Source organism: Mytilus edulis, chromosome 14 (assembly GCF_963676685.1).
Source record: "Mytilus edulis chromosome 14, xbMytEdul2.2, whole genome shotgun sequence".
Taxonomy (NCBI): domain Eukaryota; kingdom Metazoa; phylum Mollusca; class Bivalvia; order Mytilida; family Mytilidae; genus Mytilus; species Mytilus edulis.
In genome coordinates this window covers 30,875,979-30,894,715 of record NC_092357.1, presented here as the reverse complement: position 1 = coordinate 30,894,715, position 18,737 = coordinate 30,875,979, and the positions used below count along the sequence as shown (strand labels likewise).

The 18,737-nt window shown below is 32.9% G+C and overlaps 1 protein-coding gene and 1 long non-coding RNA gene across 2 annotated transcripts; both read left to right on the top strand.

Moving 5' to 3' along the window:
* The first annotated feature begins 5,698 nt into the window (after window positions 1-5,698).
* LOC139503931 (uncharacterized) lies at window positions 5,699-12,336 on the top strand. Its single transcript, XR_011659226.1, has 3 exons — window positions 5,699-6,964; window positions 10,659-10,746; window positions 11,621-12,336. It is a non-coding gene; the product is annotated as an uncharacterized lncRNA (long non-coding RNA).
* A 2,206-nt stretch (window positions 12,337-14,542) lies between these two features.
* LOC139504113 (zinc finger protein 239-like) lies at window positions 14,543-18,081 on the top strand. The gene is made up of 3 exons (XM_071294173.1): window positions 14,543-14,903; window positions 15,313-15,555; window positions 18,020-18,081. The coding sequence occupies exons 1-3, from the start codon at window positions 14,543-14,545 to the stop codon at window positions 18,079-18,081; spliced, it is 666 nt and encodes a 221-aa protein (XP_071150274.1).
* Window positions 18,082-18,737: the final 656 nt, after the last annotated feature.

The window sequence follows — 18,737 nt, the reverse complement described above, 5'->3', positions numbered from 1 at the left end:
TTTCACTATTCTTTATTTCTTTTTTTTCTTTGTCCTTTGTTCTCTATTCTGTTAATTCACACCCATACCCTCTTATGTGTATGTGGACTTACTGTAGTTTATTTTTTAGTTCTGGCAGAGATATTAGATACAATATATATGTCTCTGGTTCTGGTATTATGCGATAAGTCAATTTCTTTTTCATGCAGTGTCATGAAATATAATGGTTTTATGCATATCAGCCAAGATTGTGCGCAACATTTTAATAAACAATTCAACACGTTTCATATATGTGAATTTTATTAAAATCGATGAAGAACATGAATTTGGCAGCTAGTGCCCCTTAAACAGGTAAAGTTCAATTAACAAATTCTGATCTACTGGCATTCAACACCAAATTACTTACTTGCTGTATATTGATAAATGTGATTGTATATTGTCAATACCTCAACATCGAGAATACGTCATGTGAGGTGTTGGTCGCTACGTTTGATACGGGGTCAAAGGTTGCGGCTTCGAGACAGAGAAAAACGTCCAGCTAGGTAAAAAGTGTAGAATTTTGTTTTTGAAAATTTGAGTTGTAAATTTTCCTAAAAAGTACTTAATTCCGTTCATCAAATTGTAAATTTTCCTAAAAAAGTACTTATTTCCGTTCATCTATAATGGGTATAAACTAAACTGAACAAGAAAAGTATTAGTAAACAGACAGAAAGTCCGACGTTGAATTAATTATTTTACAATTGATTGTTTAAATATATGAGAGAATGTTTTAGGCGAATTTTCTTTAATTACAGATAAATGTATTTTAGGTTCAGGAAATGATTTATTCTTCGGGTACGTCTAAACAACCGCTCAGGACCTCCTGAGTGCACTCAGGACATACAAAGTGCACTCAGGACCCATTACCGTAATCATATCTGCACACATGATGGATGTTTATATTCGTTATACGCTTCTTATTTTAGAGTTAAATTTTGGTAATAGTTGAAATCGCAGGGGCGGATCCAGCCATTTTAAAAAGGGGGGTCCTAACCCAGGGCAAAAAAAGGGGGGGTTCAACTACATGTCCCCATTCAAATGCATTGATCGGCCTAAAAAAAGGGGGGTTCCAACCCCCCCCCCCCCCCCCCGGAACCCCCCTCCCCCCTCTGGATCCGCGCCTGAATCGAACTTAGATAGATATGTTAATTCTTATAAAATAATGAGGGCACGTGTCACTGATTACACAACTACTGAGCCATAAATTATCCAATCAACAAAATTGATTGGATTATCTTTATTGTTTTTTAGGAATTGTATTGTTTAGTTCAGTTTTACCTTTAACATGAATTTGCATATAGAAAAAATAAAACATATATCTCATTCGATGTGCTTTTTCAGTTTATTTTTCATGATGACGGGTAAATTAATTTGTTGTGTTTTGCAGTTCACGAATAAAGAAAATTATTTTATAGTTGCGTTTTTTTCTGTAACAAGTTCGATTTTTGTTTTTCAGTGTGATTCTTTTCTCTATCTCTCTCTCTAAATCAAGTTTTTAAACAAACACAATGTTGACTGAATATCAAATTTTATTACATTTGTATATCTTTATTCTCAACAAACCATTATACAAGAGAAGACAATTATGTACAATATTCAGTTTAACCTTAACGGAAATCTGTGCACGAAGACTTAGTCGTGGTTTGAACGGATTTCGTGTCAATAAACTGTCTTCGAAATAGTCTTTCTTTGTTAATGTTTGTGTCATTTTGGTCTTTTGTGGATAGTTGTCTCATTAGCAATCATACCACATCTTCTTTTTTAAAATTTCTCGATAATACAATCTAACTTACATATTTTTTAGAAATAATTATACCCAAAATATCATAATTTTCAAAAAACGGAGACGAAAACGGAGACAAGTTCATTTTCAGAATTTATTTTCGCATTGAAATTCGTTTCAGGCTTGTGAAACTGGACAAAACGACTTTAATTAGAGAAAAAAAACTTAATAGATTTCTTAAAATATTCGTATAACTCAAAAATAAAATTCCTGGACAAGTTCGATAAAAATGAGAAATAACATCTAACTACATGTATATGAGTTTGATTGTTTGAAAAGTACCGCTTTTACCGTTTAGAACGGATTCCATATACAAAACTTTAATTAATATAAATTCTTTTAAAGTATGAACATTTATAATTATTTCCCTTTTCAAACTCGTGCAAAGAATTAATTACTGGTCCAGGACATGATAATAAAATTAAGAATAAAACTTAAAAATTTATGGAACGAAATTTTAATAAAAGACGAAAATCTTAAAACATCGTGATATTCATTCTAGACGTCACAATATTACTTCCCGCATGGTCACACTGTACTAACAACACAATGTATAAAACAACAATAAAGATAATCCAATTAATTTTGTTGATTGGATAATTCATGGCTCAGTAGTTGTGTAATCAGTGACACGTGCCCTTATTATTTTCTAAGAATTACAAATTCTACCAAATTTAACTCTAAAATAAGAAGCGTATAAAGAATATATGCATCCATCCTGTGTGCGATGACTATAAAGGGCCCTGAGTGCACTTCGTATGTCATGAGTGCAATCAGGAGGTCCTTCAAGCGGTGTTTAGACGTACCGTTATTCTTCTGGAAGCTTCAATTTTTTCTTATCAATAACTTTTACACAAGGAGACATTTTTTTTTTGACAGCATGAACCCCAGTTAATGAGCAAACACAAATTAAGAACGAAAATCGTTTACAATTAAATTTTATAGAAGGAAAAAAAGGGGGGGGGGGTAATAAACAAATTTTATTTACGCTCACATACTTTTAAACAGATTTGCATATGTAAGCTCTCTATAGTTAATGTTAAATTATTTCAGGAGTTTTGAAAAAAAGAATATTATATACAGTTTAATTTCGACTAAAATAGTGATTCTTTTTATAGATTTGGTACCCCAGTTTCGACTCAACATTTCATTTTGAATTGTTAGATGGCAAACTCTTTAGGCGAATATTGTATCTGTTCTTTATTTAATTATGGTGATATTGGCGATAATATTCATTATAACAAGGCCTTGTACAAATCCTTGATTATAGAATGTTTGGTAATATAAAAAGACGAAAGTAGACAAACCCTAATTATGCAGGGTTTCACAAGTTGATCTCCAAGCGGCCCACATTTAACATATAATAAGATCTATATTTTTCAACGTTTTCAAAATGAAATAACTTGAATTGAAAATTTCCCAACTGTGAAAATTTGTTATTTCTAAACGTCTTTAATTATTATTTCGGAAAAAAAAATTATTTAGCATATTCATATATTTTCATAATTTTTTCCGAGGAAACCTTTTTTTTTGCAAAGTTTACTTCTATATGTTTTTAACCATCACCAGCGACTTATTCTCTGCCATCACCAATTAGTCCTAATTATTAAAGATCAATTGCCCAAATTCAAATGATGATTGGTATATCGTATTGAATATGACCATCGGTCATCCGTGACGTATCCCAAATAGCGACGCATGCCGATAGATAGATCATAGTTTATTAATTAGCGTCTCGCAATTTAAATTTCATCAAGGGGACTTAATTAAACCAGTTACTATATAAATCTTGAAAAAACGATGTACATGTACTTTTTAATATTTTTAAAACAAATTACGAAAATGTTTAGTGTAAAAATCACCGAATATAAATGTTTCTTTCTGCCTAAAATATATTTGCAGGTTTTGGCATTTGTAAATAACATTAACGTTTTGGAATTCTAATGCAAAAGACAGTCGATTCAAACTGAAATAACTTCTTTAAAGATGGTTTGATTTTTTCAGAGACACATGTATTATATATGTCTCAATACATGTATTATATGTCTCTGATTTTATCAAAACAAAAATTACAAAATTATAAAATATGTTAGTTATCGAATGTATACCCTGAACTCTTACTATTATATATACATGTATATTTTAAATTTTAGTTTCTTGTGTATAATTCGGAGTTTAGTATGACGTCCATTATCACTGTACTATTATGCATATTTTAGGGGCCAGCTGAAGGACACCTACGGGTGCGGGAATTCTCGCTACATTGAAGACCCATTGGTTGCCTTCGGCTGTTGTTTGCTCTATGGTCGGGTGGTTGTCGCTTTGACATATTCACCATTTCCTTTCTCAATTTTATGTCCTAAGTTACTTAATGTCCTGTGTGCAACCAGGAGATCCTGAACGGTTTTTAAACGTACCATTATTTTATATGCATATATTCAAAGCTGTTCTTAATTATATGCATACTAGGTATCAGTGGCGGATCCAGGGGGAGGGTTTCGGGGGTTGGAACCACCCCTCAGACCTGCCAACTATCCCGATTTTCGCGGTATCATCCCGATTTCCATCCCTCAACCCGAATCCCGATATCGGGATCGTAAAACAAGTCAAAAACCCGATTTTCACAAAATATACCCGAAAAAAATTATTGGTTACCGATTTTGAAGTTTTTCTGATCAATTTTTAAAAAATCTATAATTTTACCTGGGGACATATTATGACAAGTTTATATTAACCCTGTGCTAATCAACGGTCACAACAGGTGTCATAATTTGTTGTTGCAAATAATCGGATTACCTGATGGGTCATTACAAATTTCCTCAAAATTAGTTAATATTTGTAAACAGAAATTCAGTCAGACGGCCTTTGATTTTTAACCAATTTATCATATAAGCTCAATTTGCAACGTTTACCGTAGTTCAATGACAAAATCATATTAACTAAAAGATGAGAACAGTGTAATGAACTCTTAAGAAAACATCGTTTATCTTGAAATCCATTTAATTTTTGAAATCAGACATGAGTTTGCCATTTTGTATACACTTCTACTGTATATAAGCCTCCGCCGGTAAGAGCACCTCTGAACACAAAGAAAGATAACTTAAATTTTATCCATTTTCTCATTAATACTGGCAGACTTAATAAAAATCTGAATTTATTTTTCTAACTTTAGGACTTATAGGTTCATGTCTTTTGAGTCGTGGTCTAAAGACAAGCAGGTCTTTGGAGGGGGGAAAGGGGGTCTTCATTTCAAATCCTTCATTTTTTATTGTCATTTTTTTCTTTTCTTAAATTGTTTTGTCAATTTTAAAATAAGTACAAGAATCATGCAAATAAAAGAAATCAAGGTTTATAAGCTTATCATCAGTATACCAAAAGAAAAAAGATGAGATATGAGACTATTTTAAGAGTAAAAAACAGTGCACGCAGAAATGCCGCAAAAACTGTAACCCTTAAAAATATGGTAGCGCACTAAATCCCCCATGGGGATTTTCAAAAGTTGGCAGGTCTGACCCCTTTTTTGAACGATCAATGTATTTGAATGGGGACATATGGTTGGAACCACCCCCTCCCCCTTTTGTCCTGGGTTGAGACCCCCTTCTTTCCAAATGGCTGGCTCCGCCGCAGAGGTATATTTATATATATATGTGTGTACCAGCCCCCTTCTAAATCTTGGGAAACAAATGGTAGATTATATAGGGAATCACGGAAGCATGACTGGACGTGACCCCTCTAATAGTGTGAAATAATGCCAATAGGTCTTTTAAAACACATCTTTATTCATACATGTATATATACGTTTTCTCACGGATTTGTTCATGCAATATTGGAATTATGTTTACTCAATGCGCAATAACTGAAGTTTATATTTGCTACTTTTCTTCTTAATTTCATATAATTTTTTATTTTGATTTTTTTTCTTCGAAAAATTAGTGGTGTTGAAATAGGGAATGGACACAGATACCTTATCACATTTAACCAAAGAAATGTTGTATAATGTCATCAATCTGTATTACACGTAGACAGGATGTTCTCTAGAAAACTATACGTTATACACACCCGCGAGAATACACGCACTGTCGTAATGGAAAATTACTGTATGTTATAGTTACCTGTAATCAGCTTTGCAACACCATGTCATGACAGTTCAAAAAGATTTTCTTCAAATCAAATTGGAATATTCATTTTTTCTGTAAAATTTAAAACTTTAAAAAGTAGACTTTGACAAAATTATGAAATAGAAAGAATTGAACAATTTAAAATCGTATTTTAACAAAGATTTAGATATAATTTTACAACGATCCTTAAAAAATAACCAAACAAACGTTGAATCAAACGATATGAACCTACGCAGTTTTATATTAAAATACTGACACACACCAGTTTGCCATCTCAGTATGCAAGGCAAGGGTGCTTGGTGAGGTGCTGGAACTTGATGTACATGTATCATTAAGTTAATACAGTTCTGTTAGTATTGACTGCCTTTTTACAGAGACTTTCTATTCTTACTGTTATCAGTTAGTATAGACGGTTCCTGGCTTAGAATGATTCTCTGCTCAGCAAATGGTGCGTAATTAGCATTTGAATCAAATTTCTTGTAGAAGTAAAAAACACAAATTAATGTATTTGACAACTTTATTCAGGAGCACAGTCTATATTATCCGGCGTAAATAACTTCGAGATTTATGTGGAAGTTTACTCTGCTGCTCGATCTATGCTAATCGATGTTCCAGTATATTTCATATTTATATTTATTCGTGAGGCCTCGTCATCGTTTATATTCACTAAAAGCACAGTCGCCTAAATATTTTATATGGCGAAAAAATTGCGAAAATTGGGGGAAATAATATATTTTTAGTAGCATTATTATTTTAGAATCTTAAGAGGTTGCTTGCAAATTTAACTCTAAAATGAGAAGTGTATGACGATCTATAACGAATATATACATCAATCATGTGTGCAGATACGACGGCGACTATATAGGGTCTGCCATGAGTGCACTTTGTATGCCCTGCATGTGTGCACCCAGGAGGTCCTCCTGAGCGGTGTTTAGACGTACCGGGAAAATCTTATCTGATTCAGGATCAATTCATCGGTTACACTCCCCTGTCACCAGTGATTCTTTTTTGCTGACATTCTGAAAAAGTATTGTGTAGTCCCTGTGTAAGTGTTGACTCTCAACTTGCACATGTGATTTTTGAACACTCCCTGGACTTCTGCAAAAACAGAAAGTCACAGGACATTCCGACAAAAAGTCACAGGACAAAAAGTCAAACACATGTCAAACTCAGGCATAAAGTAACAAAGTTAATAGGACAAAAAGTCACAAACAATTTGTTGACAATTGATTGAATATAAATGAAAGAAGATTTTGAAATATCTTCTTTTTATTACATATATTCATTTTTAATTTTAGGAAATTGTTCATAATATAAAAAAGAAGATGTGGTATGATTGCCAATGAGACAACTGTCCACAAGAGACCAAAATGACACAGACATTAACAACTAGAGGTCTTTACGGCCTTCAACCATAAGCCAATATAAAGAAGGTATGGTATGATTGCCAATGAGACAACTGTCCACAAGAGACCAAAATGACACAGACATTAACAACCATAGGTCACCAAACAGCCTTCAACAATGAGCAAAGCCCGAGGTAAAGCCCATTCTGCATAGTCAGCTGTAAAAGGCAATCATACTATATCTTTTTTTTTATATTTACATGTTAAAAAATGCGTGCAAATGTAATCAAAAGCTGCACACAAACGTAATGATTTTTGTGCGCAAATGTAATGGTAATGTGCGCAAACCTAATGCACTGATTTATTTGTTTTTAATAAATTTTAATTTAAAGTTGCTATATCATGTTCATGTATAAAACTTCAAGAAAAATACAAAAAGAGTGTTTTCTTGTTCAAAGAAAAATAATCTCAAAACTAAATTGTGACTTTTTGTCCTGTGACAGTGTGTGACTTTTTGACTGTGACTTTCTGTCCTGCATTCAGATTGAATAGGGGTGTTTGGTTGACCCCGCCTCCCTCTATCTGAGACTACTATCTCAGTGATGAGCTTTATGTTTCATGTACAAATGTATTGTGCTTGTCATATATATGTATGTCGGATAAAAGCTCTACAGACCTTTAATATGTTGTATTGTTATATGTATAACCGACAATAAATAAATAGCCCCTAACAAGTAAGAATTAGGTTACTTCTTTTTGTTTTGACATCTTGCATGGGTTTTTATAGCCCCGTATTAAAATTATGCCCCCACTTTAAAAAAGGGGGGGGTATACTGTTTTACCCCTGTCTGTCCATCCATCCTTGCGTCAGTCAGTCCGTCCGATGAATATTTTTCGTCCCATTTTCCTTAGGAACTACAATAGAAGGATTTCTGAAATTTGGTTTCAGGGTTAAATAAGTCAGCTATACTGTGTGATGCATTTTCAGATTCATCACTCGACAACTTCCTGTTTTCCCAACACTTGTATGATTTTACACATGATAGCCAAGTTGAAAGTTGAAAACTAACAACCTAATTTATGTACAAAAAAATTGAAAAACAGATATGTTACACATAAACAAACGACAATCACTGAATTATCGGATCCTGACTTGGAACAGGCACAACCATAACAAATTGGCAGGGTATAAGGAACTTTGAAAATATTTAGTTTTTGTGGTTTGGTCAATTTTCCGGATACTGTAAGCAATAAGGCCCCTTTATTTAGTGAATGAAATAATTGTAAGATGCACTTAGCTGTCTGTCATATTTTATATGAACTTGACCTCATTTTCATGCATGGTTCATTGGTTTGTCAGTTTATCATATGTTTAAAGTTACAGGTAGATTATATTTGGTAGATATGAAACAATTGTAAGGTGTGCATGTCTGAATGGCAGATTCATATATAAACCATGACCGCATTTTATTGTTCTTTGGTCAATGAGAAGTTTTCTTGGTTTTGTCATTTTATCAGGCCACATTTAAAAGAATGTCTGTTTCCCCTCCCCGGGTCTACCCTTTGTAAACAGACCAGGAAGGCAGGTATTTTTTAGCTCACCTGACCTGAAAGGTCAAGTGAGCTTTTCTCATCACTTGGCGTTCGTTGTCTGTCGTCCTGCGTCCGTCGTCTGTAAACTTTTACAAAAATCTTCTCCTCTGAAGCTACTTGGCCAAATTCTACCAAACTTGGCCACAATCATCCTTGGGGTATCTAGTTTAAAAAATTTGTGGCGTGACCTGTCAAACCAACCAAGATGGCCGCCATGGCTAAAAATAGAACATAGGGGTAAAATGCAGTTTTTGGCTTATAACTCAAAAACCAAAGCATTTAGAGCAAATCTGACATGGGGTAAAATTGTTGATCAGGTCAAGATCTATCTGCCCTGAAATTTTCAGACGAATCAGACAACCTGTTGATGGGTTGCTGCCTGTGAAATGGTTATTTTAAGGAAATTTTGCAGTTTTTGGTTATTATCTTGAATACTATTATAGATAGAGATAAACTGTAAAAGCAATAATGTTCAGTAAAGTAAGACCTACAAATAAGTCAACATGATCAAAATTGTCAGTCGACCCCTTAAGGAGTTATTGCCCTTTATAGTCAATTTTTAACAACTTTTCATAATTTTTTGTAACTTTTTTAAAAATCTTCTTCTCTGAAACTACTTTGCCAAATTTAACCAAACTTGGCCACAATTATCATTGTGGTTTGTAGTTTAAAAAATGTGTCCGATGACTCAGCCTACCAAACAAAATGGCCGACATGGCTAAAATTAGAACATAGTGGTAAAATGCAGGTTTTGCTTTATATCTTTGAAACTAAGACATTTAGGGCAAATCTTTCAAGATTTAAATGTCCATCAGAATAAGATATATCCCCTCACAAATTTTCAGTTGAATTGGACAACCTGTTGTTGGATTGCTGCCCTAAAATTGGTGATTTTAAGGTAATTTTGCAGTTTTTGGTTATTATCTTGAATACTATTATAGATACAGATAAACTGTAGACAGCAATAATGTTCAGTAAAGTAAGATCTACAAATAAGTCAGCATGATCAAAATTGTTAGAGGACCCCTTAAGGAGTTATTGCCCTTTATAGTCAATATTGAACAACTTTTCGTCATTTTTGTAACTTGTATAAAAATCATTTCTAAAACTACTTGGCCAAATTTAACCAAACTTGGCCACAATCATAATACTAGGGTATCTATTTAAAAAAAAAGTGTCTAATGACCACGCCTACCAACGAAGATGGCCGACATCAGTAAACACATTAACAGGTGAGCGACACAGGCTCTTGAGAGCCTCTAGTTTTTTTTAACTGGATGTGATTGTCATAGCATGGTCACATGAATGGTTTGACTTGTCCAGTCCAGGCCACTTATCAGTTGTTTGTGCTCAATTTGAGTGTATTTATTTAGATTATCAATCCTTCTGCTTTCAAACACTTTCTAAAAATGGAAACAAATTATTTTCAGGAAAAAAATAATTTCGATTTTTTTGTGGAAAATAATTTTTTGACCCGGGCGCTTATTTTTGACCCGTGTGGGGGGGAGGTGAAACAAACATATTTTTAATTTTGGCCTTAGATTTTTTAAGCATAGGTCTACTTGTTGTATGGAATGACTACAAGGTATCATATAAAAAAAGATGTCTGCCTGCCAAGGTTAATTTTACTGTGACCTCATATTCATAGAATAATGATAATATTCATGATATTGAACAGCAAGAATGATGAGTAAGTTGATGTTATATACAAATAAGACAAAATTTTCAGTTGCCTACTAATATGTAATACATGTAGTAGTTATTTTTGTCATTAAATGATGTTTACCCTTTTATGTGTAGGGCAAGAACATGAAAGATAAAGGGGAAACTATAAACAGAAGAAATTATCAACAAAATAAGATTTACAGAGGTCAACAAAGCCTAAATGGTAAGTCCACTGTTATAAAAAATTTTGTCCTTGAATAATAATTAAATATTTATTAAAATAAGATGTGGTATGATGAAAGAGAAAACTATCCATCAGAGTTCAATTTAGTGGATGTAAGCATTGTAATTACTTATTAGAGGCCATTGATGACCTGTAAGTAATGAGAAAACCCATACCCTATACATGTTATAGTAATCTATAAAAGTCAACACTAACCAAATTTGAAACAGAGCATCAATTCAAACGTCAAATATACCAGACTAATTTATAAAAACAAAAAATTATGAAAAATAAAAATGACGGGTATGAACCAACATCAACCACTGAACTATGTACAAGCTCCTGATATTAGACAGGTATAATATGGCTGGGTTGATATAAAAATAAGAAACACTTAGCAGTCTGATTTCCAATGAGACATTTCTCCAATAGAGATCAAATGACATTTAAGGAGGCTCTAGGGTATAACAATTTCAGAAAAATGTTTTAATATTTTTTTTTCATAACTCAATTTATTTATATCTTTATCATATGGTACACCAAATCATTCAAAACAATCAATTCGGTTTGGCCCCAGATGACTTTTAAAATGCATATATCATTGAAAAAGCTCCAAATTATCTCCCTTTGGTGCAAAAAAGCCATTTTTTGGCATTAAAAATGTAATATCTTATTTAACTCATCGGTGGCCTATATTTTTTATTATAATTTTAAATAAGCTGTACTTTAACTAAACTATTATAAAATTTAAGGGATTTCTGTAATTTAGTACTTGAATATTTAAATGAAAGTTTATCATATTAATCATAAACATGATAAAATAGCCATTTTATTGATCTCTTCACTGATAATTTTTGAGTTTGTGTATTTGTAGGTCAGAAATCTGGATTTTCATGGTCATCATTCACAGATCAATACTGAACGGAAAACTTAAAGCTGATATTTTTCTCCATAGTGCAACTTTTTTATTAATTTGAAATGGAACATGTTTTTTCCTACATTTATTTGAAAGAGGAAATTTCAACATGATGACTATAAACAAAAAGGAGTCATATCATCACGATCATTGATGCACAAGAACTTGATCATATAAATACAACAATGTAATTATCAATTGAAAGATGGAACGAATGAACAAGATATTAGAATGTTGTTGTCCAAATAAACTTGCTTTGTCTTCTCATTTGAATCTCTCCATTCAATAAAGATGTACAGAGGAAGATCTTTGAAGAACAGATTGAAAAAATGTTTTGTCTAAGAATTGCAGGAATATTCTAGTGAATGAAATTATTTATTGACTTCACTCTTATATAGTGGACTGAATAATTGTACATAGCAAGCTGTGAATAAAGAAAGCAAAAACTTTAACAAAAAGTGTTTATATTATAAATTTGCAATTATAAGCATACTATTATGTACACCACAAAGTTATATATAATTCAAATTGTTTGCCTATACAAGTATTGCAATGAACCTATAACAAAGAAAATCTTACCTCATGAAAAGAGTGAACTATTCAGTCAGAATATGAAATATTTTTTCAGTTCTATTTTTCATAATAGAATAAACAAGACAAAGATTTCAAAACAATATTTTTTCATTTATTTAGAAATTTCATCATTTTGTTTCAGTGAAAGGACTTTATTCTTTGACTGTAAAATATTATTATTATACATTCCAAAATAAGAATAATATTTATTGTCATATAAACAAATAAAAAACATGTTTGTGACAAAATTTAAAAAAAATTATGTATATGTATATATAAAAAATATAAAAAAAACTCGTATACATTTAAAACATTTTACTACCAAACAGCATTCATTGTAACATACACATAACTTTATATTTATATATATATATTTATAATTTTAATCCCATAGGATTTTATTTTGTCCCATGGGATATTAAAAATCCCATGGGATAATTATAGTCCCATGGGATTTTTTTTGTCCCATGGGACAACAAATATCCCATGGGACTACAATAATCCCATGGGACCAAAAAAAATCCCATGGGATTTAACCAAAATCCCATGGGATAATGGTAAATCCCATGGGATTTTGCCCTGTCCCATGGGATATTGAAAATCCCATGTTTTTATAATTCAAATTGCAAAATAAATATGAAAGTAACAGTATAAAACCAATGAAATTATTGAATCCCATGTAATTCCGCACATTTTGGTTATATAAATGATATTGTAGCTCTTGTTTGAGGCGGCGGCGGATTTGCAAATGAGTGTTTTGCAAATTAAAAGTGTCCAGTGTTAATATATACGTGTTTCTCGTTTCTCGTTTTGTTTATATAGATTAGACCGTTGGTTTTCCCGTTTGAATGGTTTTACACTAGTAATTTTGGGGCCCTTTATAGCTTGTTGTTCGGTGTGAGCTAAGGCTCCGTGTTGAAGGCCGTACTTTAACCTATAATGGTTTACTTTTTAAATTGATATTTGTATGGAGAGTTGTCTCATTGGCACTCACACCACATCTTCCTATATCTATGTATATGATAAATAACGTTACGTCTTTATGTATCAATGTGTATAATTTTCATAAAAGTATCAAAAGGTTTATAATTGTTTATTGTCTTTATTTTATTATTTTGTTCCTTACAGAGTTGTACAGAGTTGTACTAACTAGATCATACATTTACATTAAAAAGAATGTATGAGGTAGAAGATTTCGTCACAATCAATGGTACACAACAGAGACACATAAAGACTTATCCCCGGCTTAGTATATATCTAGGATTTTGATTGGTTAACGCACGTCGTTACAAAACCCATAGCCCCTGGGTGTTGCTAACCCATATCCCCGGACGTTGCTAACCATTATCCCGGGGAACTTCACGCAAGTTTTCCTTAGTTCCATGATTGCTCCTTGTGAAATATTGAATTCTGTAGATTATCCATGATGTTTGTAATTAAATATTTAATTCATTAACGATTCTGTCCTATTATGCCGATCATTTACACTCATTTCATTAAATGCATAACTTGACTGCCACATTTTCAAGGAATGGGACTACTGACCTAGCTATGCAAATTACCCACGTTGATGTCACACCATCTATGGCGTAACGCTCACAACATTAAGCGCCAAATTTGACTCAATCCAGTTTCTCTGTCTTCGTATTAAAAACGTCTTATATTTGACTACCTGTAGGGTTCTACCAAAGGTAGTACCCTACACCCCGTAAAAAATATGTAAAATTTCAAAATTTCAATAAAACTTTTTTAGATAATGAAAAAAACGTTGTTTTCGCGTTACACTTTGTACCCGAATTTCCATAAAACTCGCCCGATTCGGACTAAGACCGGGGATAAATTCGTTATCTACGTTCATATCCGTAGATATGGATATTTTAACACCCTTCAGTACCCTGTACACCCTTCGACTACGCCTCATGGTGTACTGGGGTACTTCAGGGTGTTAAAATATCCATATCTACGGATATGAACGTAGATAACTTATAACAGACTGGCACATTTCATAAATATGATGTTTGTCCTAGAGAATTTAGTCAAAGTAGTCACTTGAAGAGACACGTGAAACCACATACTGGCACAATTCATAAATGTGACGTTTGTACTAGAGAATTTAGTCAAAGTAGTCACTTGAAGAGACACGTGAAAACACATATTGGCAAAAAACTTCATAAATGTGATGTTTGTGGTAGAGAATTTGACAAAGGTAGTCACTTGAAGAGACATGTGAAAACACATACTGGCACACATCATAAATGTTATGCTTGTGGTAGAAAATTTGGTCAAAGTAGTCACTTGAATAGACATATGAAAATACATACAGGTGCTAAACCTCATATCTGTGATGAATGTGGTAAAGGGTTTAGTCAGCGTGGTAATTTACAAAGACACATGAGAACACATACAGGTGAAAAAACTTATGACTGTGATGTATGTGGTAAAGGATTTAGTCAGCTTAGTAATTTACAAAGACACATAAGAATACACACAGGTGAGAAACCTCAACATGTTCATGATTGCGATGTATGTGGCAAAGAGTTTAGTCAGTTTAATGGTTTACAGAGACACATTACAATACATACAGGTGATAAACTTCATGACTGTGATGTATGTGGTAAAGGGTTTAGTCTGCCAGGTAGTTTACAGATTCACATGCGGTCACATACAGGTGATAAACCGCATTACTGTATTGTATGCGGTAAAAAGTTTGGTCATCTTACTAATTTAAAGAAACACACGAGAACACATACATGACAGGCGTTTAACCACATGAGTGTGATGAATGGGATAAACGGTTAGTCAGCTTGTAAGTTTACAAACTTACATGGGAACACATATAGGCGATAAACCTCATTACTGTGATGTATATATGTGATAAACGGTTAAGTCAGCATGCTAGTTTACAAATTCACATGAGAACACATACAGGCGATAAGCTACATTACTGTGATGTATGTGGTAAACTTTTTTAATCAGCTTGGTAATTTACAAATTCACATGAGAACACATACAGGCGATAAGCTACATTACTGTAATGTATGTCGTAACTTAGGTTTAGTCAGCTTTGTAATTTACAGAGACACATAAGAACACACACACATGTGATAAACCTCATAAATATGATGTATGTGGTAAAGATTTTAGATTGCTTGATCATTTAAGAAGACACATTAGAACACATACCGGTGACAAACCTCATGAAAGTGATGTATGTGGTAAACGGTTTACTCAGCTTCTTAGTTTACAAATTCACATGAGAACACATACATCCGATAAACCTCATTACTGTGATGTATGTGGTAAAGGGTTTAGCCAGCTTGGTAATTTACAAAAAACACATAAGAACACACACAGGTGAAAAGCTGCATGATTTTTGTGTTCGTGGTAATGTCAGTTAAAGAATAAACACAGTAAAAGGTTTTTAAGTCAAATTTGTAATTTACATCTAGACATGTGAAAATTTGTATAAATATTAGTTTCCTTCTATGCCTACTAATTTTTGATTTAACATATCCAGTCCAAGCTGGGTTATGCATTTGATCTACGTATGGGGGAAGACTTTATTATTGGCTGGCTATCTGATTATAATTCAGATCCAAATTAACTCCCGTATATGTACATGTAAGATATGAGATGCACAGTTTACATAGTTATGCATATGATGGTAAACCATAGATATAAAAAGATGTGGTATGAGTACCAATGAGACAACTCTCCACCCAAGACACAATTTAAAGTAAACCATTATAGGTCAAAGTACGGTTTTCAATATGGAGCCTCTCAGTTGGCTCACACCGAACAGCAAGCTATAAAGGGTCCCAAAAATCACTAGACTAAGTGTAAAACCATTCAAACGGAAAACCCAACGGTCTAATCTATATACATGTAAAAAAGAGAAACGAGGAACACTTATGATTCATAAGTTATGAACCACATTTATGTGATGTTAATAGAATGAAATTCAAAACAGTGTATAGCTGTGGCCATTGATTGACACATTAAAATCATCCATTGACTGGGACAATTTAGGTGAACGTTTGTATGTAACGACCAATGCTCACTATGTACTTTTTAAAGACACTTAAACTATGGGGTCACCAAAGGTTCTCAACACCTAAATAAAATAATTCGAAAAATTAATCAGAAATAACACGATATTTTGATTTATATCAATTATTTAACACATGGTATGGGTAAAATCTCTTTGTTCTTACTGTGCTATAATCTGGATAATGCACAGCAAAGGTGTGCATTAACTACCTCAGATATACTGCACAGTTCAAATCTATTTTTACCTTTAGGGGCGGTTCCTAGATTTTAAAAGGGGCGTTATTCTATCAAATTAAAAAAAATACATCACCGAGCGTAGCGAGACTAAAAACAATATTGACGATTTTAAAGCAAAACACGATAATTTGTCCAATCCTAGGGTGAACGACATGTTCGTCCCCACCCCCGAATCCGCCATCTGCCTTGAAATTACGACAAAACTGAACTTTGTACAAACATCGTAGTTTCAGAATAGGAAAAAAGAAAGGTTTCTCATTCCTTTTTTTCATCTTAGCTTGAACATAAAATGTTTCAGTATTATATTTTGCGTACAACATAAATCTTAAATCAGTGTTTTAAAGTCAGAAAAAAAGTTAAAACAATTTTTGGTAACTTCCGCCAAAAAAGAAATGTAACTAAGAATATCCGAATAAAAGAAATCTGATTTGGACTAGTTTTTAATTCAATGGAATTTATAACGACTTCTTGACTATCTATTCCCCATATTTTTGGATCGAATTTAAAGGGGGTCATATTTAAGTTTGTTTTAAAACAGGGAGATTAGCTATAATAGATCAATCAGACTTCATTGAGATGGACGTGTCTGTAGATACAAAGAAATTTGGGGGAGGGGGGAGTAAAAGATTGGAAAGAGAAACGTATTTTCTGTTTATTCAACATTTAAAATTTTAAATATAACATCTAATTCTTCCTCGGTTTATCTTTCTCTATTAAGCATATCATTGGTGGAAAGAAATTCAAAAGCAATTAATCGAAACTCAATAACCCTTTCAGTTATGATTTTTTTTTCATACAACGATTTGAAAGTACTCAATTTGTCAAAGTCTTACATGTAATCGTCCTTTATTTAAAAAAAAATGGGAATAGATTTAATAGAAACATTAAAAAAAATTACCATTAAATTGCAATTTTACAATAAGTCTAAACCTAAAAAAAGGTATCAATTGAAAACTTACCAATGAAAGTCGTATTTCCCCCTTTCTTTACCCTACAATGAACTTTCCTAGGATCCGTGGATTGCGGAATATCGTCCACATCCAAAACGTTCACGTAAATTAATTACGTCATGTGTTAAAACAGTTATTGGCCAATCAAATCGGTATATAGAATTTAATCTGCACGCGCTCAGGATGACCCTTTAACCCGAACTCCTACGTCGTTCGGGTTAATAAGGGTCACCTGAGCTGTGCAGATTAGATTCTATATACCGACTTGCTTGGTCAATAACTATAACATAAATCAAAACACAAAGGTTATTCCTGATTAATTTTTCGAATTATTTTATAATTAAAGGCGTTAAGAAACCTTTGGTGACCCCACAGTTTAAATGTCTATCGTAGGTACGTCGTGAACAGTGGTCGTTACAGACAAACGTTCACGTAAATTGTCCCAGTCAATGGATGATTTTAATGTGTCAATCAATGGCCACAGCTACACTGTTTTGAATTTCATTCTATACTGCAAGTTGTGTTGATGTTTTTAATCCTTATACAGGTACTTTACAACATGTACAAGGTACCTTACATTGTGATGATGTGTTTAATCGTGATACTTGACAAGGTACATGAGGTACATTAAGTTATGTTGATGTGTTTAATCATGATAGTTCAGAAGGAACATTAAATTGTGATGGTATGTTTAATAATGATACTTAACGAGATACATTAAGTCGAGTTGGGTTGATGTGTTTAATCATGATATTTGACAAGATACCTTAAGTTGTGTTGATGTGTTTAATCATGATATTTTACAAGGTAAGGTAAGTTTGGTGGATGTGTTTAATCATGATATTTGACAAGATACCTTTAGTTGTGTTGATGTGTTTAATCATGATACTTTACAAGGTACATTAAGTTTGGTGGATGTGTTTAATCATGATACTTGACAAGTTATCCTAAGTTGTGTTGCATGATGTGTTCAATCATAAAACTTGACAGGGTAACACCATCAGATGTGCATTGATCCGTTCTAGAACTTATTCAATTACCAGGGAAAACAACTCCCAATACAAAAATGTTCACATAGCAAATTCAAATTAATAGCAATCTTTACCATCAATGTTCACACTCACTTTGCAGTGATATTGTTTGCCTTAAATTTGTGGAGAATAAAGGCTTTTTCCCCTGGAGAAGAATCCCAATTTGAAAAAAAATGGCTTAAAGTTATTCCCAAAAAGACAACTTGTTTCCCAAACAGTGAAGTCTCAGTAGTA